The sequence below is a fragment of the Notolabrus celidotus genome, chromosome 5 (genome assembly GCF_009762535.1).
Source record: "Notolabrus celidotus isolate fNotCel1 chromosome 5, fNotCel1.pri, whole genome shotgun sequence".
NCBI lineage: Eukaryota > Metazoa > Chordata > Actinopteri > Labriformes > Labridae > Notolabrus > Notolabrus celidotus.
In genome coordinates this window covers 11,136,560-11,161,962 of record NC_048276.1, presented here as the reverse complement: position 1 = coordinate 11,161,962, position 25,403 = coordinate 11,136,560, and the positions used below count along the sequence as shown (strand labels likewise).

General features: G+C 40.1%; 1 protein-coding gene across 1 annotated transcript in view; it reads left to right on the top strand.

Moving 5' to 3' along the window:
- The window catches only part of nrxn2a (neurexin 2a), a 149,187-nt gene that overhangs the window by 55,194 nt on the left and 68,590 nt on the right, over positions 1–25,403 (top strand). Inside the window, exons 7-14 of the mRNA XM_034683753.1 lie at positions 2,993–3,154; positions 8,298–8,727; positions 11,286–11,669; positions 12,484–12,687; positions 18,302–18,328; positions 23,537–23,656; positions 23,750–24,131; positions 25,182–25,372. Coding sequence (XP_034539644.1) covers positions 2,993–3,154; positions 8,298–8,727; positions 11,286–11,669; positions 12,484–12,687; positions 18,302–18,328; positions 23,537–23,656; positions 23,750–24,131; positions 25,182–25,372 — 1,900 coding nt within the window. The remainder of the gene's footprint in view (positions 1–2,992; positions 3,155–8,297; positions 8,728–11,285; positions 11,670–12,483; positions 12,688–18,301; positions 18,329–23,536; positions 23,657–23,749; positions 24,132–25,181; positions 25,373–25,403) is intronic.

The following is a 25,403-nucleotide window of genomic DNA, read 5'->3' as shown; positions in this document are numbered from 1 at the left end:
GATAGAGGTCTGGTGAATGCTTATTATTCACACTGGACTCCATGAATAAAGCTTAGAGGACGTTTAGACCTCGTAATTACATACATCCAGGGTGATCAGAAGACAAGTGGACAGCTCTTACCACGAGTGTTCTTACTTTGCATTACCTTGATACAGAGAGAGGGAGATAGCTGCACACATATGTGGAGCAGGTAGGGTCCAGGAGCAGATGATCATGGATTGAAATGATGCAGATTATAAAACTTTGTTAGATTATGAAACAGGTTTATCCTGTGCAGTTCTGTCATAAAACCGTTGTTGGATAGGCACTGTTAAATCCCAGTTTATTAAACACAGTCTTGCTTATGTAATAGATATGGGCATTATGTATCTGTATTGATCATGCACACTCCACTGTAATGCATGAAACTATACATTCACATGCTGGAATGACATGAGAAGGAAAAAAAAACTTTAATGAGACACACCAGAGAAATATCAACCAACTTTCTTATTAATCAACCTGCTGTGTCAAATACTTGTGTCTGATTGGTCACGCGAAAACCCTATAATAACAGTTAATTAATTCAAAATCGCAAACGTGAATCACATCAGCTGAAAGAAGTTACGGCACATCTAGTGTAGCCTACTGTTAGTGGTTTTTCCTCTTTCAATTAATAATCTGACAGAAATGCCAGCCTCCTATAGCATTGTGAGACAACAGAGAGGATATTTTTTTAATATTACTGTAGATGTATAAGAAGAGCAAAAAACATATGCACAAAACAGCAGAGAAAAGAAGAGCAGATGTGGTAAAACTGCACACAAATTAACAAGTGATGCTAATAAGGGGAGCAGAGTATTTAGATTTAGATACCAACCAAACTGAAAAAAATAGACCAGGAGCAACAACAACGCACTACAGCAGGGGTTCCCAAACTTTTCAGCCCGCGACCCCCAAAAATATAGATGCCAAAGACTCGTGGCCCCCACTTTCCCTCAAAGTGATTTAATGTGGCTTCATTTAGCAGGTCTGCAGAAAATGATCCTACCTATATGAGCATGTGGTTGTGTTTCCTGTACTGCTACTGATGCTTTTGATAAGTAACTGTTCACTAACCCTAAACTCAGGAGTCATCTGGCAACAAAGAAAGGCAGAAAACTCATTACATTTTCTATTTTCAAGGCTTTATTTCAAGTTTAGTTACTATTTTATTGATTTTCTTTTACTATAATGGGTAAAATTGACTACTTTTAGATAACTTAAAAAAAAAAAAAACATTCTGGAAGACATCTCACGACCCCCCATTTGTGTCTCGCGACCCACCAGGGTGTCCCGACCAAGCGGCAACCTCTGGTCTAAAAATATGAGTCCAATGCAAAAGTGTTAAAAGCTGCAGTTCATCGAGGATCTGCTTGAGGCTGGCTCAAGAAGTACCGGAAGTCACATACACATGAATGGGAAAAAGACGATCTTTACAGCAGAAATAAACATGTTCACAGCCTGGTACAAAAGACGAGTGTAGTCTGAATAGCTCATTTCTCGATGTGCTCTCACTGTGAGGGGGGTGAATTTTTTTCTAACGCGGCAATTTCGAAGATATTGAGATTACTAGTCTTCCATTTAGAGGCACAGCTGCCTGTGGGAAAGCTGCATCTGTTTGCTAGGAGGCTCAAACTCCGCCTCTTTACATCACACTGGCTCGACAGAAGCAATGTGGCTGCCAAGTGCAAAGAGAAAAGTTTGGAGTAATAGGACCTTGTACAGGTGATACTGGTATTTCCTGAATCTGTTGAAAATGACAACAGTAAAATGCTAATGTGTAGACTTTACCATGAATGGAAAGTTGAATGTGTTTTCGACCCGTAAATACCGTTTCTACTGAACTTGACCGACTGTTGGAAATGAGGGACTATATTTTTAGCTGTATGAATAAATAATTTTTATATCAAGAAGTGTATCTTTGGACCAATAATTAGTGTCCACTTGAACATATAGGTACCTTGTAGCTGGGTTATAAGTATCGGGTGAATAGCATATGCCAAATACAAGTTGTTCAGGGCGGACATGACCCTTCCGTGAGCAACAGGCTATCAGGTGGTCTGTCCGTTGATATGTGGAGAGATGGAGGTACTTATTGTTGTCCTTAGAGTACACACTGCCGATGTCTTAAATCACACTATTGTTATAAGTAATGTTTTCAGAGAACCTCATATTGCAAGTGCTAGAATGTAATAAAATTGCCTGTATCCTCTTTTTTTTTTCTTTTTACCCGCTATATGAATTTGTCTTTGATAATTGATAAACTTTCCACTTAAGCCCTGCGTGCATGGAGTGCTTGTGAATAGCAGTTAACATGCACGTCCTTGTTGGAGCTGTCACTTTTCATTTCTGGCCTAAAATGCAATTTACAACGTGCATTACTATTTCTCTAAAGAACCATTAGCTTTTAGTAAAAACTGAACATTTTCACCCACAAAAGAAAACTCATTGTTTCCCCTTCCCCAAAGTGGGAGCTGATATCTTTGTTCAGGAATACATGCTTAACTGTAAGCTTATTGTCATGGCAACTGGCATATAATTTTTTTCCCTATAGCCCTATTCAGTCATTCATTTCCTTTGTCTCGGTGTGCCGATGAGACTGATATGGGAATAATCCTGTTTTGTTGCTGCCAATATAAAAATAATGTAGCTTACCATCTTGATATCTTTAATCTGATATTAATCAAGCTTTCTGCAGCGTTTATTTTGCTTTGGAGCCGTGATATCAGTGGAAGGAATATTTATGGTTATATTGATTCCACTCCAATTTTACTAATGTATCAGCAACAGGGATCAGCTGAGATTAGTGAACCAGTCAAAGCTGTTTCTTGTAATTGCCTTTAACATTAAGGAAAGCTCAACCAGAATCATGAAATGAAGCATGAAATAATTAGGCCAGTTCTTTCTATTTGGCGAAAAAAATCTCTCTATTTCTTGACATTTATTTTTATCTCTCCTTCTCTCCTGTAGGTGACCATCTTGGTGGATGGGATCCTCACCACCACAGGATACACCCAGGAGGACTACACCATGCTGGGCTCTGATGATCTCTTCTACATTGGGGGCAGCCTGAACACGGCCGACCTGCCGGGCTCCCCAGTCAGCAACAACTTCATGGGCTGCCTGAAAGACGTGAGTACAGCTTGACCTCAGTCCCAGCAGAGGACTGGTAACACTATCCTGTCCTCCTTAGATAGCACAACCCTGTCCTATAAGCAGAGCGCATCGTGCGTATAGAAAACCAGCCTTCACATTTCTATCGATTCCCTGGTTGGAGGGTGTTTGAAGGAGAAACTTTCAGAGTGTGTGCATTTATAGATTCCTGCGGGAATTCCTGTGTGAACGATGCCTAATATACATGAGAAACAGGAGCATCTTTTCTTCTACTGTCTGATCTCACTTTTCAGCACGATTCCCACATTTTTGAAGCTATTTAACTGCAGCCTGTACCTGTCACATTAATTATCTTGAGCAAGCAAGCTCGAATCACGTATTCAGCATTAGAATTAGTATACACAAATTTTTAATGAAGGCAGCAATCTCATAAAAAGAAAATGGAGTGCACTGTGTATTATAAGAGAGGAATGCTTCTACTCACAAGGAGAGGAATGATACAGGCTTTAGTCTGGGTTAGTAAAAGTATCAGGCATCAGGATGGCAGATTGGTGTATGCAGATACCCAATTTAAACAAATGAGTTGTTTTTCGTCCAAAACACTTGCGTCAAAAGACACAAGACCATTTATCCGTTCACGCTTATAAACTGTGATCAAGCTTCTTCCTGATCCTTTTTTAAATCCAACTACAAAGAAGTCAGCTAAGAGTACAACGCACCAAGGACAGGACAGACACTTATAGGATGCATAAAATGAAAGAAGCAAAGATAGTGAAAATAACCTTGCTTAGCCAGTAACAGCAGCAAGATATTGAGGCAAAACATAACCAGCAGCAGCTTCCTGTGAGAGTAAGAGCTTGGCAGATTGTAAAAGACTGTCATATTGTCTTGTTAAAAGTTGATTGATGACTTTTTTGAAAATTGTTACAGAGCGTAACAGAACGAAAGAAAGGATGAGTTCTTCCTTGAACCAGGACAAAAAAGGAGTTTTAATCACCAAGTCCTTTTTTATATAAATATAATTACATTGAACCACGGGGTATCAGGGGTAAGAACAACCCAGCTTTAAGTCTTTTATGTCCAGATATATCGGACCACTTAATTTTACTGTTAGCTGAGTCCTAGCTGCAGAGTCTCTAGTTTGTGCAGTGATATAATGTATTTTTATCTGTTTGTCTGCTACATTCCTATCCATGATAATGAATCTGTGTTGGAATTCTATTCAATATGGAAGTCGGTTCTTTTCGTCAAAGACTTGAGGCTGTAAGGACGGCAGTATCAGCTCCTCATATAATAACAACCATTGTGGATCCCCATTGAGTAGTGATGTGTTGCATCGGAAATAGGCTTTGATGTGTTTTAACATTGCATTTGGTTGATGTCATACACAGACAGTACCATGTATGTTGTGTGTCTGTGTGTGATTCCTTGGACCAAAGAAGTAGTTTTTGCCATTTGACTGAGAATGTGCTGGTTAATTTATCACATTCCTTCTTGTTCAGATGATAACGCCTCTGTTCTATTCAAATGATACAGGCATACTTTTGGCTTTCAGTGAAGTATCTTGGCACTTCCCTTGCTCTTTTTACTATTTACAATACTTTTTTTTTTTTTTTTCAGTCCAAGCATGTTATCTTTTACACGATGATACTGCTGCATTCTCCAGCTGGCAACATAGCTATTAAAATTGAACACACATTCAAGGTTGTCAAAAAACATGACTCATGCAGTCTTTGATCCCCTGATGTTTTGTCTGTTACAACAATGAAGTTGACATTTGTGGTTTGAGTGAAATTGTCATGAAATTTAAAACCATTAATGAGAGTCTCTTCGAAGGGGAAAATACTTTCTCATCCCCTGAATTCTCATGTTGACCATGATTGGTTAAACATTTTGATTCATCACTTGTTTGTCCAATGACGTGACTATTTGTGTAATGACTTCACCATTAGCTGTATTATGTCAGGTACTTATATCCTATGTTTGCATGCTAATGTGAAAATATGACTTATACCTGTCAAATTAGCATTCACCGGTTCACATTTTGCTGCTAGTATTTTGCTCAAAACTCTCTGAGAACAGCCTCAGAAAGTCACTCACATATATTCTGCTTGTTCTTGGCTTTTGGTCTCATTGTTCCCACAGTCTACAGATGTTTTGCATATCCATGAAAACTATTAACAATAACCCAGTACAGACACGTGAAGGGAATTTATTGTAGCATTATTTTTATGTATTTGTATTAGAATTGGCTGTATTAGCTGTGTAATTAAGTACATATTATCATTTGAAAGCAATAAAGCTTTAACTGTATGGTTTCAAATTCAGTCTCTACATAACTATCTGCAGTATGAATACACTGAAATGAAAATGAGATGTTATTTATGGACAGATTGTTGTCCCAGCACCGCTGCCAATGCTGCAACCTCCGCTCTGTAGGCGGTGCGCCTGGTGGTGATGTTAAGACCTACCATTGCTCTGCGTTTTCACACAGATGAACTGTAGGCAAACAGAGAGAGGGTGACGGGGTAAGGAGTAATGACAATGGGATGACAAAACAGAAAAGTCTCGGTAATGAGGGTAAGCGATAGCAGCAGCAGAGCTGATCTAACGGGATCAGCTCTGTCAAGAAATCCAGGGGCCAGGTTCAGAGCCGGGTCAGCCTGAACCAGAGCCGTAAAAGCAGAAGATCTATGGAGAGGGAAATCTATCTTCTTGTATTGAACGCAGAGAGTGTAGGCCATGACTAATCCCCCTAGTCGTTCCATGATAAGAGGTGTGAGTGCTGCTGGGTGGGGGCCATCAGGTTCATCAGGTACAGGAAAAATAATGGCCACTTTCAGACAAATGTCACGACTACAACAACCTGCAGGCAGAGATGAATTTGTCTTTGAAGCCGCCGGCTTATTGGCCCATACTACTGTGTGCACACAGGATATCCTAGACCTCATCATTAGGTTTCTCCAATGCTTCATAGATTGAGCCCAATTTGGTTATGAAGAATGTGCTCTCACAGCGGTTAGCAGCGGAGGAGATTTTATTCTCAGACTGCTGTTATTCTTCACTTGAGTATGAAAGACATGAGGGCTTTGTCAATCGACACTGAGAGAGCTTTATTCTTGTGTTTTGGGATACTCTGTAATCCTTGTCACATACAACAGGCGTCTGAATTGGTGAAATAGGATTCCACTTCCTGTATTGTCCTTTGGCTTATGTAATAACCCTGCAGAGGTCACAGTGTGCCTTTTTGTTGGATTTGGTTTCAAACAATGTCTGTTTGCAAGCGTTCAGACTCTGTTCACGCTTTATGTGAGTGGCTGTTTTGATTGACTGTCTTCCCATTAAAAAATTGCTTGTTACACTTCTTTCTTGATGGTCAGTTTCACCATCTGATTTCACTGCTTAATTAGTCACACTGAGGCAGTGTGAAGTGTGATATTGGCTCAAATTGCCTCTCAGCTCGGCTGTTAGTCCTATGTGCAGTGTGCTGTGTCACCTCAGGTGGTGACGGGTTTTCTGAGCTGTGTGGCAGATAACAGTGGGCTCCGGGTGACTTACAACTGATACAAAATGAGACAAGGGCTGTTGTTTCCTGCTGTGCATATTGATTAACTTGGAATGAAGAAGGAAAAACAATACAGTTGCAGCACAAAGGAGGGACGCGTTATATCAAGGTATTCTCTCACTATAGGGCAGGATATTGTGTGTATCATGTTTGGTTTTAACACAGAGGGTGGGGACCCAAATGCAGACTGTAAGATGTTTTCTGGTAAGAAGAAAATATTAAAAAAAAAACCTGTCATGGTCCAGAAAAATGAGGTGAAAACACTAGGAATAGCACAAGAAAAAAAAACCACAGAGCTTCTGACACAGAAAAAGGAGAAGACTAAATACTCTTGGGAGCTAAATGTAATAACAGAGGTGAGACAAATAAGGCACAGGTGACAACAATAATAGAGGGGTACACAATTCCAGACAGGAAACCACAAAGAGGCGGGAAGTAATGTACATGAATTGGAAGCACAAAATTAAAGCTGAAAGCTAAAACAAAATGCAAAAATAAGAAATACATTTCATGAAAAATGAAAAACTAAAATAAATAAAATGCAAAATGTCACAGTGTGGAGAATGCATCACAGTATATCTTGTATTTGCTATAAGTATCTCTATAATGGTTAAAGATTGCCCTCATTTTCATGTGATTGATCTTAAATATCAAATCAATAGCCAGACTTTCCTCAAAGACAGAGGGAGGTCTATTATGCATTCACTGCAGCAAGAGCGCAAAATCCAATATTTTACCACTGTTTAGCTGCTTCTGCTCCACGAGCTCAGCAATAAGACAGAAAAATCAAGTTTATGCCCTCTTCCATTTACTTATTTTAGCTCTTTAAATAATACATTTTGTGTTGTGCTTGCAAGAGATTGCATGAGAGTCCACCTCTCCCACCCACCATCTCAGCCGGGACTGTTTACTTTGAATAAAAACATATAATTATTTGTCATTTTGTAGGTGCTCGGTCTGTGATTCCATCACTTCCACTTTGAATCTATTCCACTGTCAGACCCATTGTCCTCTCCTAAGTGAAGTAGCTAAAGCTCTCAAATGTTTGCATTTGCATTCAAATCTGAGTACATTTTCCAGTTGCACAAGTATTTGAGAGCTTGCTGCCTTCTTTGCTCTCGTGACAATTTGGTTTTTTTTTCATTTAGATCTAAAAACAGGCAGACTGATATAGTGAGGAAAATTTGCTGGTCGCACAAATTATTAAAAATATTCAGCTTTTTGAGACACAGTAGACAAAATGTGTTTAGTTCTAAAAGCTTCCTCTATCCCTGACACAGCAGGAGTCAGGAACATTTTAGTGGGACAAGTATGATTGATTTTAATTCTAAGAAATGCATCAAGGGCTCCTACATCCTTATAGTTAATGGTGCAAGTTTATTTGACACAACTCTGAAAATGAAATCATTGGGACATTTTCTAACCTAGCTCTGACTCCAGGGATGATTCATTGTGTTTTTTGCTGCGTGTCCTTGTGACTGCTGCTGTGTCATATCGATTCTAGTATTTATCGATGAGTAATATTCCAACCCTTTGCTCTGAATTTATTGCTCTCTCCGGCTGTCATCTCACCATGACATCTCTCTCATTTATTAGGTGGTCTACAAGAATAATGAGTTTAGGCTGGAACTGTCACGGCTGGCTGAACAGAGAGACCCTAAGATCAGTATCCATGGTGACCTGATATTCAGCTGCGAGAATGTGGAAGCCCTGGAGCCAGTCACCTTCGACACGCCGGCTGCCTACTTGACACTACCAAGGTGGAATACAAAGAAGACGGGTGCCATATCTTTTGACTTCCGCACCACAGAGCCTAGCGGCATGCTGCTGTTCAGCCATGGTAGTCTGCAGGGAACACTGCCTGACAGGAAGCCCCGGGCTGACTTCTTTGCCATAGAGCTACTAGATGGACTTCTCTACCTGGTCATGGATATGGGCTCTGGCAGCATCAAGATGAAAGCCAGTAACAAGAGGCTGGACGATGGCGAGTGGTGCCATGTTGACTTCCAGAGGAAAGGGCGCAATGGTAAGAAGATAATGTCTCTTTTAAAAGGGCAGGGAAAGCCTTTTTTCTGTTACTCTGTTTTAGTTGTGGAGAGAAAGGTTACCAGCTGTGAAACTGCCTGTATATACCACATTTACATGGCAGCCATTTTTCTCTGACAATTGACATTTCCTCATGAGGTGGGCTAACTAAGGGAATCTTCATTTCAATATTTTCTGGGTGATAAGCAACTGACAACAAAAATCTGGAGGGACATTCAGCAAAATTTCAAGTTAGAACAACATATTTCCTAGCGGTCTAAGCGCCCCACATACAGAGGCTACAGTCCTCATCGCAGGGGTCGCCGGTTCGTTTCCCGGCCGTCGACCATTTCCTGCATGTCTTCCCCCACTCTCTACTCCCCACATTTCCTGTCTCTCTTCAGCTGACCTATAAAATAGAGGCAAAAAGGCCAAAAATATATATATAAAAAAAAAAAAAAAAAAAGAACAACATATTTGATTTCCTTTTGTCAGAGTTCATACCTTACCTGCCAATGTAACAGTTAGCTAGGTAGTGGCTGAATGCTAACAGTACCTCAGTCTTGAAGGTTGTTTAGTCTTTTAAGATAGGAAAAGATGTATATTGCTAGCTTAAGATAAACATTGCTAGGGAGTAATTGTTCATTTTTAATACTAAAATGGTAATTTTAGTTATTGTAAGACAAATATATGACTGATAGGTTATCATGTTGTTTTACAATTGTAAGTCTTTTAATGCCTTCCCTATGCTATGGTGTATTCAAAACCTTATGTTAGCATCCAGCTGTTTCCTAGCTAACAGTTGCTCTAGCTAGGAAGGGGCTTAATACTTACATTAGCTGTTGTCTGATGTTAGCTGATGGTTGCTTTTACAAAGCTATGTCTCCCAATGCTTTTCCCACTGTTCATTACTTTCAAAAGGTAATGTTAGCATCACTTCACTCACTTCCTAGCTAACAGTTAAGTAGCTAGGAAGTCACTTAATATAGACATTATCTGTTATCTGATGGTAGCTAATGGAATATCACATAGACTCAGTGTTGCCAACTCCTCAGTGAGGAAAGTAGCTATTGGCTGTCCTAAAAGTCGCTAGAAGACGCTGAATGACGTGATTACTTAATTTGCATATATTTTTTAATTATAATGGACGCAGTAGGAGAGACGTCTAAGGTTGAGAGAGAGACAAAAAGAGGTTAAAAACACACTAAATATATTTATAACTACACTTAGGAGCCTACAACAAATCAAAGTAAAACGTGAAATTTTTCAACCATAACATTTGCTAAATTTACAATCAACATTAACAATCTTAACGGACCCAAAAGAGACAGTAGGCAAGATCAGCCAGCGGTGTCTTCGTACAGTCTGGATGCTGAGGGATGAACGCCTCCTGCTCTGAATGCAGCCTAAGAGGGACTCACAGCAGCATCCACTGCTCGCTGAAAAGAGTAATAACGATACATGCATTCTTGTTAGTCTCAAAAAGTCTTCATTAACAACATAAAAAGTTGCATACATTTGTCACTCGTCACTTTTTTGAAAATAATTGCTAGAGGGGTCTGAAAACTTGCTAAATATAGAGACAAAGTCGCTAAGTTGGCAACACTGCATAGGTTGCTTTTGCAGAGCTATGTCTCTGGATGCTTTTCCCACTGTTCATTACTTTCAAAAGGTAATGTTAGCATCCAGTCACTTCCTAGCTAACAGTTACCCTAGCTAGGTAGTGGCTTAACACTAACAGTAGCTGTTTTCTGGTGTTCACTTCTGGGTTTTCAATTATGTTATTTGTAACATGAAACATAACCCAATGTCCCTCTAGATGTCTCTTGTCTTTTAAGAAGCTTATCGTTCATATCTGATGAAATGATAATAACTAGTCTTTTTATGGAATTATATAACTTCCAACCTAGTACACACCGGTATGATATTATGTTTAGCTTCCATCTCTGAGCTTGATGTCAGAAGTAAATGGCTTAAGTAGAATTACTGCCAGTGTCAGTATGTAGATAGTCATACACACATCCCTCTTGTTCTATATCACCTGCAGTGAAACATGCATATAGATTAGGTTTAATTGCTATGATATTTTTTGTAAGACATAATCAATGTGTCACATTTTTAAAATCCCTGTTAACCTGTTTCACAAGTTGCCAATTAAGTTCAACCACCTTAGATTGGGTCTTATTAGTAAACCTAAAATGTCTGCCTTATTAGCAGAAGCCAGAAAACACACGGCACTCCTCTCTATTCCCTCCTTCACATTTCTATAAATACATTTATTCCCTCTCAACAGGCTTTGATTTGTCATTTATAACTCTTTACTTTTCCAGAGCAAGTTTTACTTTTACCCTCTGCTTTTGCAAAAAAAAAAAAATCAGCTGCCAAGGACTGGCAGTGCCGTTTTTTAATCCACACTTTTTAAGACAAGCAGAGAGTAGTGCCCACTTCCTCAATTTCACAGTTTTTTCTCACTTCTCACTTAACACAACCCACACACACCTGTCTTCATTTTCTCTCAACGAAAACTCTGTGTAAGTTGACTCACTGCCTGCCCTACAGGCTTCATCGCTGTGAACAGCCAGAGCATCCCCTTCTCTGCTAACGAAGGCAGTGAGGTCCTTGACCTCGATGGGGACATGTATCTCGGAGGTTTGCCCGAGGACCGCCAAGCCCTCATACTCCCCCCAGAGGTCTGGACGGCATCCCTGGGCCTGGGCTACGTGGGCTGCGTGAGGGACCTCTTCATTGACGGACAGAGCCGTAACCTGTGGAGGTTGGCGGAGGTTCAGAGCACAACAGGTGTCAGCAACCTTTGCACTAAAGAAACTCATGTCAGATGCACCAGAGACACGTGTGCCAACGGTGGACTCTGCAGAGAGGGCTGGAACCGACACATTTGTGACTGCAATGGTACTGGCTATCTAGGTCCAAGCTGTGAGAAAGGTAAGAGTTTCTGAGATGGAGGAGAAGAGAATAAGTGATTTTAAAATAGTGCTGCAAAGCTCTTAACACACTTTGGCCAGTATTTTATTTATTAACTTAGCTGTGTTGAAGCTGGAAGAGCCTGCACGGAATGGAAAAATGAAGAAACAAAGAAAGCTCATTATCAGGCTTTCAACTCAGGTCTCCTAAACCGTAACAATTTCATTTGCAATTGCAGCTTGATCACCTACTCACGAAATTATGTCATAACTATTCAAATTATAGCTGTACATCCCCCACATCCTCCACATTGCCAGTCTAAACTGACAAGACAAAAGAGCCAGCTATGCCAGCTATTCAGGCGTGATTACAGTATTTCCTTACATTATAGTGATTCATTAATGAACTGTCAATATCACAAGGTTGCCAGTGCTGAGCATATCATTAGAAATGTGGTGCTGCTTCGGCTTGAATCACGCTGCATTCACCATGCAGATGGTTTTCTTACAGAGACCAAATTACACAGATCTATTGGCAGCTAATAGTATGAGGGATATATTAAAATCCCCCTTGTAGTGCACTATGATGGGTATAAATCCTTTATAAATTTGATTGCTGCTGCAATCTCGCCCCCTCTCTCCACATGCTTCAGGCTTTTTCTGCCATCTGCTGCAGCTGATGAAAACTGCAATCTAAAATTATATCATGCAGCACTTCAGATAAGCTCAAAGCAGAATTCAGGGTTCATTACACAGACTCTACTCTCTGTTTTAAATTTTTTCGACGGGGTTCCCCCTGGGGATTAATCTCTGCTAACTCTCCTTTTAATCCACAGAGGCCACCGCGGTGAGCTATGACGGCAGCATGTATCTGAAGGTGGTGCTGCCGAGGACGATACACACAGAGGCTGAGGATGTGTCCCTCCGCTTCATGTCCCAGAGGGCCTTTGGGCTGCTGATGGCCACCACCTCCCAGGAGTCGGCAGACACTCTGCGTCTGGAGCTGGATGGAGGCAGAGTGAAGCTCACTGTGAACCTGGGTAATCCTGCTGTGGCAATGATATTGCCAGTTGACCTTTTAGGACGTATCACCTAGCAAGTCCTTAAACCAGTTTTGTCTCAGACTCTTTCATCACCTTTTTCATACACAGTGCTACAGTTGCTTAAAGATCAACACATCAATAATAATTATTCTAATTCTTTATCCTGTTTTTAGAGTAGATCTGTTTAACTTGAAATAAGGGAAACTATTTTCAAAAAGGTACGTCAAATGATAATGTGAAAAACGTACTTTGTTATAAACTAAAATATAACAATTTAATAAAGATCATTGACACTTAAAAAGTGGCTGACCTATAAACAGAGTTTGTGGGAACATTTCAAAGAAATATGCTTCTATGGTCTCTGGCATCTGTGCAGGATGAGAGCAGTAATACCAAGCTCACACATGTCCGTGAAATATAAAGATATAGCCAGCAGCCAGTTAGCTTAGCTTCAGAAAAGCCGTTGGAAAAGATAAATCTATATAAAGCCCGGTTCTGTAAGATGGTAAAAATAATGAAATAAAAAATCTGCATAGCACTACCCCAAAGCTCCCGTTTTATAATCAGTATGAAAAACTGTGATGAAAAAAACACTCCTCCCTGGTGTATGGAGTGGTTAGGTATAAGATTATTTCTAGAGTAACTTCCTGGAGTTATAACTGGTTGCCTGGCAACCGTTTCGGGCTAAGAAATAGTCTCACAGATGGCCATTAAAGAAAAATTGTCTTCAGTTTGCTACAGGGGTTCACAAACCTTAACATGCCAAGGACCCCCATGTAGCATTTTCCCCCCTTCCTGCAAAAAATGTTATTTCCTCGACCGTTACGGTGACAAATTTAAAAAATGAAACATAAAACTTCTTCATATATATTCCTAATTTTATTTTCAGTTAATGATAATGTTATTAATTCCTTTGGTTCAATGGATTCTTTGTAAACAGTGTTTTATAATGTCACTCAGAACTCATTTGGGCACATCTTACTTGCTGTGATAAAGCCGTACTTTCTGTTTGTTGGCTCATACCGATAAGTTATAGATACCCAAGTGGTCCTCTATGGTTGTAGCTGTTTTGCAGCTGATTCATGTCCAGTTGGTCGCCTGGTTTTCTTTTTTGCTTATTAGAGATTTTTCTGTTTTAAGATGAGGTAGGCAGCTCAATGGTTCTGCAACTTTCTGATTCATAAGCGTCACTCAAAGCAGCTGCTTGTTTCTGATAGGCCAGATTCTGAACGTGATGGGTGTTATTTTCTTAAATTAAAGTCCTGGAAACAAAAAAGAACACATGGAGTTCATATTCTATTGATTAATATTTCTAAAAGAACATACTGTGTATTAGGGGTGAGCCCGACTAAGGATTTGCTTAGTCGAATCTGATTCATCAGATTTTGCCCATAGTCGACGAATAGTCGAATGTTTGTTGTTTTTCCTTATTGACCCAAAGTCTGCATGATGGTGACCGCATGACAATATTACGCATAACCCTTTACAATAAAGAGACTCGTAGCTTAAAGTAAAAGGGACAACAGAATATTATGAGCATAAAACTTAGATTTTTTAAATCTATATTGCAAAAACAACGAGGTGGTGAAGGAGAGAAAATTCAAATAAGGCCACCATCCGTTAAACATGGAACAACGCGCCACTATAGAGAAAGAAATCAGGAGATATTTAAACAGTGTTCACACAGCGGAGAGCAGCGCTGCAGAGGGTAGTTTGTCCAACTTAAGGCTAAACATTTGTATAATGTTTAAATAAAAACCTGAACCAGCTAAAGGGTTTTTAAATCTCTTAACAGTACCTTTTAAAACAGTCTTTCATCCCGTCTTTGTCCGCTTGAGTCTTTTCAAATTGTACGCGAGGAAAACCATCATGTGTACGGGCAGAAGTGTGCTCCTTGCTTTGTTAACTGTAAATCCTGTCTTTGAGAATATCCTCTCTGATGGTGTGGAGGTGGATGGGATGCTGTGGATTGTTTTTGAGGCTTCGGACAGCTTTGGGTATTCCTCCTCGTTCTTTTGGCCCCGTACAGTTTTTGTGTGGTCCGGTAATCCTTGATCTCGCAGCCCTCTTCATGAAGCTGCTCCTCATCTTCATCACTATTTTTCAGGATAAACTGAAGTTCTATTTCCTGACATTTTGAGCTACCATGACCGTAGAAAGATTTAAAGGCCAGCTGAGGTACGTCTGCTCCCCAGGTCCCCGCTAAATGGTCCACCTTTAATTACCAGGGGAAATTTAATTACCACTTAAAGGAGATTTAACACTTCAAGAGCTGTTCTCAGAATTACATTAAATAAGTTTATATTTATATAAAAATAGGCTATATGAGACACTATATTTACGGGAAACAGGAAAATAATGTAAAATTAGACATTGAACACCCCCATGGTTTGAATGGAATGATCCACATTTCATTTGCAAATATTCGACTATGAGATTGGCAGTCGACTAAGGCTCGTTAGAACGAATCGTCGAATATTCGACTATTTGGGGTCACCTAAATACCTACTGTGTATTAAGATGTCATTGTCACAAACAAACTTTATTAGTTTAGCTTTAGTTTTGCTCTATTTCCCTCTCCATCCCACCACGTTTCCACAACCCCCCAAGTGCCTCCTGGTGACCCACCAGAGGGTCAGGACGCCCAAATTTGGAAAACGCTGTGCTCTAGAATAGCAAAACAATACTTTTGCAAGGTTTTTTTGTATTGTTTACTGGCTGCTGGCTGTAATGATACATTTCATTTGAGCGACAGATATGACAGTTGTATTGATGGTCAAAGCAAATGGACTTGAACCTGTACAGCTCTAGACCACACAAAGTGCTTCCTTTATTCACACACTGATGGCAGAGGATGCTATTTTAGGTGACCATCATTATTAATTCTAATTCATATGCATTCACACTCCACTGACTATGTAATCAGGAGCAGTTTGGGCTTCAGGGTCTTTCCCAAGGACACTTCTACATGTGACTGCAGGTGCTGGAATCCGGCCGCCAACCTTACAGTAGAGAAATGACTGACTCTGACACTGAGCCACCTCCACCCCCACTTTATCTCCCCACCTTACTCTCCACCAGAAAGAGAATTATCTTTCAATACATTTTTTCCCAAAGAGACCTAACCTGCTCAACTCAGAAAAATCTACAAAGACATCTCTTGCTAACCTGAAGATTATACCTAAAGCGTAAAGTTGTCATCGTTAGAACTAAAGTATATAACTTTTAATGAGGCAAATAAACAGCAGCTGAAGGAAGCCTGTTTTATTTTTTCACTTTAAAGGATGAAGATTAAAGTAAAGAAAGCTGTAAATATTTTTAACAGCAAGTTTACAGTTTGGGAGAAAGAAAGGGAGGTAAGAAATACATCAAAGGTCTTCAGCTGAAATTTAACCAAGGAAGAAGTCATTTATAAAGCATGCAACTTAACCTTTTGGCTGAGTTGCATATGTATATGTATTCATGAAAATTGAAAGTTGTAACCTTGTGCTAAATAGATTAAACATTTGATAGGATAAGCATCTGAGTCATTGATGTGAAACTAATCAAGGTTTTATCTAGAAGCAATCTTTATAAACGTTTTGGAGAAATTATGACGTAAAAAAAAAACATAGAAACTCAAGGTGTTTTAAATCACTTTAAGCAACTGCAGGTGTGTATATACTCTCTCTTTCTATCTCTCTATCTCTCCCTTTCTCTCAGTTCATCCAGTGGTCAGGTCCCATCTGACTGTCTCGGCTCTTTCAGCCCTTCAATGGCTTGTCTGCAGTTCAAGGAGAAGGCAGTCAGAGACCAGATCAGTTATCACCCTGAGATATTACCACTTTCACTGCTCACTCTTTAGATGTGACCATTGTAGTTCCCACGCCTCACATTTACTGGCCTGTCCAGGTTAGAGCCGCCTCACTGAGCAGAGGGCACCAGTGATGGACACACGCGCACGCGCACACGCGCACACGCACACACGCACACACGCACACACGCACACACGCACACACGCACACTTACCTGCAGCAGAAGGTCCCCCCGGTCTCTGGCTGTCTGTATCCACTGCTCTGTGATGGTTGACAGCTTGAGAGCACTCCGCAGCCACATGACTTACACCAATGTATTTATGTGCAGTCACATGATCTGGTTTCATTATTCAGGGCATGCAAATGATGAGTGGGTGAATCAGTTTTGAGGCCAAACATTTGAATACTGGATTTGGAAACATTTTTTACCATTGTAGACATGAGAAAATATTATGAAAGCATAGCATTTGTGCTCTTGTTTTTTTTTTCTTCTTCTATCATGGTGTAAGGTTAATTGTGGCTGCAGGTTGTGCAAATCGCCCTTTTCCTCTGTATTTAACTCTGAGAATATAATACTAACAGACCCGCAGTGACCAATAGTTAGAGTATAGGAGTGAAGACCAGTTGAAGTTGGGCTTTTGGGTAGAGGTGTATTGGGTATAAAACCAATTAGACTTATTAGGCTCATTACGTCGATGCATTCAGGTCATTCTCAGCTGTATTTTGGTATTTTATGTAATTGATTTAACTTTTTCCTCACTTTACAATATATGTAGACGCCAACAAAAATATTCTAATGATACTATTGAACAGAATTAATATACAACATGTGTTAAGACTCCAAAAACTAAGAGAATTTGCAATGATCCAACTCCAACTTGATCGAGGCAGACGGCTGTCTAACATGAATCTGGTTCTGCTCGAGGTTTCTGCCTGTTAACTTGCTAAATGCTGCAAAGTGCTCTGCTCATGGTGGATTAAGATGAGATAAGACTGAGTCCTGTCTGTATGGGACCTGATCTTATTCTGTCTTGATGTTGGGTCTTTGTTAATAATATAACATAGAGTACGGTCTAGATCTGCTCTGTTTGGAAAGAGTCTTGAGATAATGTTTGTGATTTGGCGTTATATAGATAAAGATTGATTCATTGATTCATTGATTGATTAATGATGGGCAGCTTTTCATTTAAAGTTCAATGTACTGCTGTAACAATGAACTATTTTTAACAACCAAACTCATCTGATCTTTACAGTGAATGTATTTTCCTCCTTGGATAGTTTCAAGATGGTTTATTCGGTTCCAGATGTAAAAACTAAATTGAGCATAGGTTCCATTTTTCTTACCAGCTTCAAACTATTTTCCTCACTGCTGTGCGTATTTGGTGTAAAACCTCAAAGCACCTGTGAGTGAAGCCATCAGTGAAAGTATCTGAAACAGTAAAATTCATTTGCAGACGGTAAACGTAAGCCGACACATCCGAGCCTATTCCACACTAAAAATAAAACTGGTGCACCTCTACTTTTATGGTCAATAAAACCCTTATTGATCCCCACTTCGATCTGGTCTATTATGCTTCCAGCAATGCCAGACGCATGCTGAGGCCTTTCCTTTCTCTCACTTTTCCTTTTTCAAGTGTTATGTACTGTACACTACAGGGAGGAAAGTGGCGGTTTAGACTCTCGAGGCTGTCCCCGGATGGTGGGCTCTGAAATCACTGAACTGTCTGCAGAATATACCTTGAAGGATGTGAAATATTCTCCTCTTTGTGCTGCTCCTTTTTCTTTTAATCTCACCATCTCACTCTCTCTCTCACCAGATTGTATCAGGATAGACTGTAATCTCAGTAAGTGTCTCCTATGTTTATTTACTGTACCATGATTTAGAAAGAATGCTCTGTGGTATCAACATATGCCTCCTCTGTTCCCTTCTGAAACACAACACAACTCATTGATTCAGCTACATAATAGTCCTTGTTTACTGCTGCTTAAGTCCCACTCACAAGCGTCATTACAAAGATAAGACCTAGAATGAGCCTTCATTGTGGCAAGAAGTTGTAAAGTTTCATATAATTGGATCTCCACTCATAAAATCCCCATTTTGGCAACAATTTAAATAACACATTTTCTCATTATTGCAATCTAATGATGTTGTAATCAAATGTAGCTAAAATTGACCTACAGAAGTCTACTGTTTAGCTGCTGTCATTCATTCGCCTGTGACTAATTTCCTCACATAGCTGATAATTAGGAACAGTTCAAGTACAATTAGCAATTAGCTTTAGTGGGAGAAGCGGTGTTCAGGCTCTGTTTAGAGGGAAATTTTGATTCTGTTAGTGTGTAATCACACTGCAGTGATAGGGCTGCAATTCATTTAAAGCTTAAGTTCAAATCTGATCTTTAGATCAGCGGGAGACAAGACTGGCAGTGATCAAAAGACTTATTTTAAATGTTGAAATATGCTAGAGAGCTGTTTGTTGCACTTCATTATCTTATTTTGGGGTGTTAAAGTCTAACATCTTTTTTAAGAAGATGAAACCAGAAGAAGACAGTTTTGCATGGCAAATCAGGAGTCTTGTATAACTTGTCGTCATAGAGTGTTTTATCTTGCTTTGTGATACCCTGGAGTTATTAATTAAGGAGGTGTCCTGAACCAGATGTGCTGAACAGTGCAACAGGATAAACTTGATAAAGGTTTAAAGTGTCAAAGAAATCATTTACAATGAGAAATGATTTAATATAAACACCCAGGAGAAGAGAGGAAGAGAGCATCCATCATGTTTTTAAGAACTGTGGGGTATTTAGATGAACAATGTATTTCCATTGATTAAAAGCAGACAAATGCCTGAGAGGCTGATCCTCCTCTCTGTCATCAGAATTGATTTTCTCGTATTTTGTACCGTAGTGAAATGGAGTGCCACTTTAGGTGATGTTGGAATTTATGATGTAGATTGTTGCTCAAACCTGATACTGAGAGAAAAGCCATTTAAGTTTTGGTTCAGACTGAAGCGGAGCGAGAAACAGATAAAAGCTATTTCCAGTGGAAAGGTGAACGGTTTTCTGATATAGATCATCCAATACAGGGGCGGCTTATGAATGCACATAAATGTTATCAGTTGATCGAGTGTCGGCTGAAAGCTTGCTTCCAACCTCTTGTGTATGAATAATTCCTGGACTCTCTGAAACACAGCTAGAAATGTTCAGCTCCTCACTGATTACAGAGCAGCTTAAATATCAGTCATTATGTTGTATATATGCAGACCTGGGATAAAAAGAAGCCACTGCAACAAGCGTTTGTACTCTGAAACATATTTCAACATTCAATCTTGTACTATAGGAAAATCAATACCCTGCAGTCTGTACTGTGATTCTGTCTCGTGTTGATCTATTGATCAGAGGAGCCGTTTTAAAAGCTATAGCCTGAAGCACATAGGGTCACTTTTACTGTTATGACAAATTAATTCTGCATGTACCAGCCAAGGCAACAGTCCTTTATGTTTACTGGGTAACATTGTTTCCCCTGATCAAGGTGAGTACTGTGTGTGTGCGTGTGTGCGTGTGTGCATGTGTGCGTGTGTGTGTGTGTGTGTGTGTGTGTGTGTGTGTGTGTGTGTGTGTGTGTGTGTGTGTGTGTGTGTGTGTGTGTGTGTGTGTGTGTGTGTGTGTGTGTGTGTGTGTGTGCGTGCGTGTGTGTGTGTGTGTGCTATCGTGTGTGAGTGGATGCTCAAACAGAAGTGAGGTGTGCATGTACTGTCCCTGTAAACCCCTTCAATGACCAACCTGCAAAATAATAATTTAGAGCCAATTTAAACAGTCTATGACACACACAGTTAAATGTGTAGTCAAATAAATATGTAAATAGAGATGCAAATATGTATTGAACAAGGCTTATCAAAAGAGGCTGCGTCTCACCTCAGATATCTGTCCTGAAAGTTACCCTCTCCACCAGCAGATGGCATCGTACTATCATGCACTGTCCCCAGAAAATGTGTACTGCATGTGCATTTCATTGCAAAATGAATCATCCTCCTGATCAAAAACACTGTTAGTCTGCTGCACCACTGACCTCTGATGAGCTTAATACTGAGGATGAAATGATGGATGGCCTGTTAACATATTTTAGAGTAGATAGCAGAAAATAAAGCTCAAATGAAATGGCAGTGTGAGTGTCTGCTAGAAATGATGGAAAACATCAATTCGCATGTGGGCTCTTCAGGAATTCTAAATAGCCTATCCTATTTGACTTCAAAGAACAATCTTAGATTTTTATTACAGGCTGAGGAGTTCTGATCTCTGAGGTGAGCAGTCTCAGCTTATTTCTGATGAAATCAAAGAGACAGCACATCTGCAACAGCTGCTCCGAGCTGTCAGTGGGAGGGTAATGGTTGTTAGAACAAATGTTGCTACAATGCTCTTGGTTAATTCTGTGGAATCTGGGGAATGATGTTACAATACACACTTCAGAAAGATGCATTTGTTCTGCAGCATTACAGAATCACCGTAACATGCTTTAATTAACACGCACATCCTGCATTCACAGAGACCCAGCTCACTCATACTGCTGACCTGTTTAACCACCCCACACCTTTGAAGTCATCCTGAGTTGAAAATATCAAATCAAATTCAATTTTAATCAAACTGGACTAAAAGGAGTTGTACATGTGTGGCTTGCTCTTGAACCTGAGATTGAGAAAAAGAAGGTACTATGAAAGGAGCCCACTATTCAAAAAGAGTTAAGTCTGATGTCAGGGTGTAGCTTATACATCTATTCCACAATTTTACTCCTCACATATGCAAACCACAGTCTTTGTGGCAAGACTCAACCTACTGTTTGTATGTCTTGATAACATATATGTCACATTTATCTTAATGTTTCAGTAAGGCTATTTCAGACATTTTTTTATCCACTTTGTTGATGTTGAACAATGGAGATAACAACTCCCATGATCACTGCGTCATTAGTTAAGCCTCTTGTTTGAGAGAAAGACAGCTAGTAAACTTTGCTTGCATGACCCATCTTTCAAAGTAAAAACTAGAACGTAAACAATGTAGTTAGTGATAGGAGAATTAATGCATGCTTTATTTAAGAGAGAGATAAGAGAGATAACGGAGATAAGAGATTCCTTTTGGAGACCTCTCGAATTACTTTATTGTTTTAAAAAATGGCAGAATCAGGAAAAACAGGTATTTGAAAGAAACAGAGAGGTACCTCTGTGATAGGCTAGCAACCCCCTGACCCCAAGCGGGAAAAAACAGTATAGATAATGGATGAGAGATGGAGCAATGTACCTTTTTTTTCTAATCCTGCACATTCTTTGTTCTTATTTCTACCTAAAGCCTATGTTGCCCACAATGCAATTCAATCACAAACTAGTGCTAGCATAGACATATATGAATGCCAGTGTTCGCCTAGTGCTATCCTCGTAACGGCTAATGAAGCATTGGCAAGATAACAGAAGATCAGGAAGAGGTCTGGTAAGCTTATTTAATTAAATTAAAACTCTGTTCTTTTTTTCTTTGTCTTCAAACCAGATTATGCTGACCCAAGCGAAGTCATTGTAGGCTACTGATTTAATTTTGCAGCGCAGTTACAACTTTTTACACACAATAGTAACTTTAGAAGACTTCTTAACATACTAAGGTAGGTAAAATAGCTTAGTTCCATTTTTATTTTATTATTAGACCTTTATTTTACCAGGTAAAAATGTTTGAGAACCAGTTCTCATTTACAAACATGACCTGACCAAGATGCGCCCAACAGGAACACATACACACACACAGACATATAAACATAAAGTAGAACAAAAGTGAACAAGTAACAAGCAATGTGCGTGAGGTGTAAAAAAGTATGTGTGTTTATAAGTATGCATGTAAGTAAAGTCCGAAGTGATCAGCAGGAGCAACAGTCAACTAAAATTCGTATTTGCACCTTCAATTTCCTTAAAAGCAATAGGCTGACCGTAAAAAAAACCTCAAAACTTAACTTGGCAACGTTTTTACTCTGTCAGTTTTGGTTATTGGGATGATAAGTTCAGATGCTGACATCAGACCAAGCTCCCCTCTGACAGGTTCAGATAAGTTGAACATGTCCCTACTATCTCTTCATTTATTACAACAAATTAGTACCTCTGTTTTCGTGGCAGAGGATTCAGCTCACAAGGCAACAATTTCTGTGTTGTGCTGGATACGATTTCAGAGTGGTTTGTTTTTCATTATCTAAATAAATCCATCAAATACAGCAGGGGAAGCAGGCTTTGGTCTGATTGATCCGTCTGGTGTGCGCAGTCGATATTCAGCAGGTGGATGGAGGTATCATGCAGCGCTCTGTACAGACACTTGATATGCAGTGCTGGACAAGGTCTCCCGTCGCAGTCTTTATTTCCCCCAGGATAAAAACAGGGAAGTGTTCTGAAACCAGTTGATGTTTTCCATTTATTGCCCTCTGTACGTCCCCTGTAATTCTCCTGCACCCTGAGCTCAATTAGACAGACAAACCCCTAAAGGCGCAGTCAGCTTAGGCATGGCCAATTAGTTTCCCAAGCGATGTCAGAACTCCTTTGAACTGCCGTGTCGGCCTGTTGCATAGGCACTGATTCGGGATGACGGTGCTGCAGTGGCAAGCTTCTGCACTGTGACCTATTTTAAAACCAGCGAGAAAGGAGTAAGATAAGAAATTATGAAACTTAGAGCTGTGTGTTTGAGCCAAGCCTCTTGGTATAACCCACATGTAGGCATCAATTAAATAGCCCTCTGAAGAAAAAAACATCTATTTCAGAACAGAAATAATTTTACATGTCAGCTATTCAACATCAAGAAAACAGCTACTACTGCAGCTTCTTTGTTGAGTATTGAGTAGAAATTATTTGTGTGTGTGTGTGTGTGTGTGTGTGTGTGCGTGTGCGTGTGCGTGTGCGTGTGCATGATGCTGTATGTGAACAAATGTGTGCGCCCTGGGTAGAGGGTGCTTCTCATGTCGAGAGCTGCAGTGTGTATAATCGTGTTTGTATACCGAGCTCATGTGGTATGATTGTCACTTGACGCTTTCCTCCTCTCAGGCAAGGGACCAGAGATACTCCTCGTAGGCGAGAAGATGAATGACAATGAGTGGCACACGGTGAAGGTGGTCCGGCGTGGGAAGAATTTGCAGCTCTCTGTTGACAATGTGACTGTGGAAGGTATAGTAGTAGGGACGAAAGAAGGAGATGTGCTTGAAAAAATAAACAGATTGAAAGGTATTTGCAATTCAAGCTGCGTCTTTGGTTCCTCAGGCCATATGACTGGCGCCCACACCCGCCTGGAGTTCAATAACATCGAGACGGGGATCATGACAGAGCGGCGTTTCATCTCTGTGATGCCCTCCAACTTCATCGGCCACCTGCAAGCTCTCTCATTTAATGGGATGCTCTATCTGGACCAGTGCAAGAACGGAGACATATCCTACTGCGAGCTGAATGCTCGATTTGGCATGAGGCATATTGTGGCCAATCCTGTAACTTTTCAAACCCAGGCTAGCTACCTGGCTTTCTCCACCTTGCAGGCCTACGCCTCCATGCACCTTTTCTTCCAGTTTAAGACCACCAGTCCTGATGGCCTGATACTTTATAACTCTGGAGATGGTAGTGACTTCATTGTGGTGGAGCTTGTCAAAGGGTAAGTCCTTAGATGTCATTAGAAAAGATAGAAAGGGTTTTCTGGGGTAGGACATTAATATACATCCAATTGTATGTTTGTAGTCGTTTGTTTCTGTGCAATAACACCAAAGGCTTATGAAAATATGACAAGTGTTTCTCTATTTTACTTTGTTGAGTTCAGAATTACCTCATCATGATTCATATCTTGAATTAATCTGCCTGCAGCAAAGTAGAGGGATACAAAACAGCTTTAAAACCATTTGTTCATCATAAATAATTTTGTTAAAGGGAGAAAAGCAAAGAGAGGAGGCATGAGTGCAAAAAGTATATCTGACGTTACTGCAGTACTTGTATAATTCTTGCACAACTGTTCTCAAGCACATTTGGCAACAAATATGCTCCAAATGTTTTATTCATTGTAAATAATTTTTGTGACAGAGAGACTAGCAGGGAAAAGGTTGCCGAAAACAGAGCAAGCATAGCAACAATTGTAGCCTCCCACTGTCAAGCCTTGCACAGACTTTCTCCCAGTAAGCAATTAGTCAGCAGGAGGCCTTGTTCAGCTCTGGAGCCTGCAGCAGAAGCTCGCACAGACAACACAGACAACAAAAATGGCTTCCAACACTTCTGTCACAGTTTTCAGGCTGCTCAACGTTACGTGTGAAGTGTAGCAGCTTTGTCGTGGATGTTGCTCTACTTTGATACAAACGAGATTTATTTTCTGACAGTGCCCTGTCATGCCTTAAGCCTTACTGTGTGTGTTTACGTACACTTACTGTTATTTTTTTTGAACGTCAACAAAGCTGGAGCAGATTTCTGACTAGGAGCCCCCCTCTGTGATTATATCACAAAACAGACTGGCAGACAGAAGTGCACGCAGCTGCAGGGTTGTGCTTTCCATCAGAATAATTTGATACCTGCTGGAATCACATAACAGCAATAATTTAATGGATATGAATTATTTCATCACCGGAAACTGATAATACTTGTTTAAAAATGAAACAGGCTGAGTGGAGGAAGCATACTGGAAATAGAAATGCCAAATACAAACTTCTGCATTGTCCTGTAGGTACATTCATTATGTCTTTGACTTGGGAAATGGGCCGTCACTAATGAAAGGAAACTCAGACAAGCCGCTCAGTGACAACCAGTGGCACAATGTGGCGATCTCTCGTGACAACAACAATGTGCACATCCTGAAGATTGATTCCCGCACTGTCACTCAACACGCCAATGGAGCCCGCAACCTGGATTTAAAAGGTAATGCAAGTAAACGCTCAAAAGTGTTTTA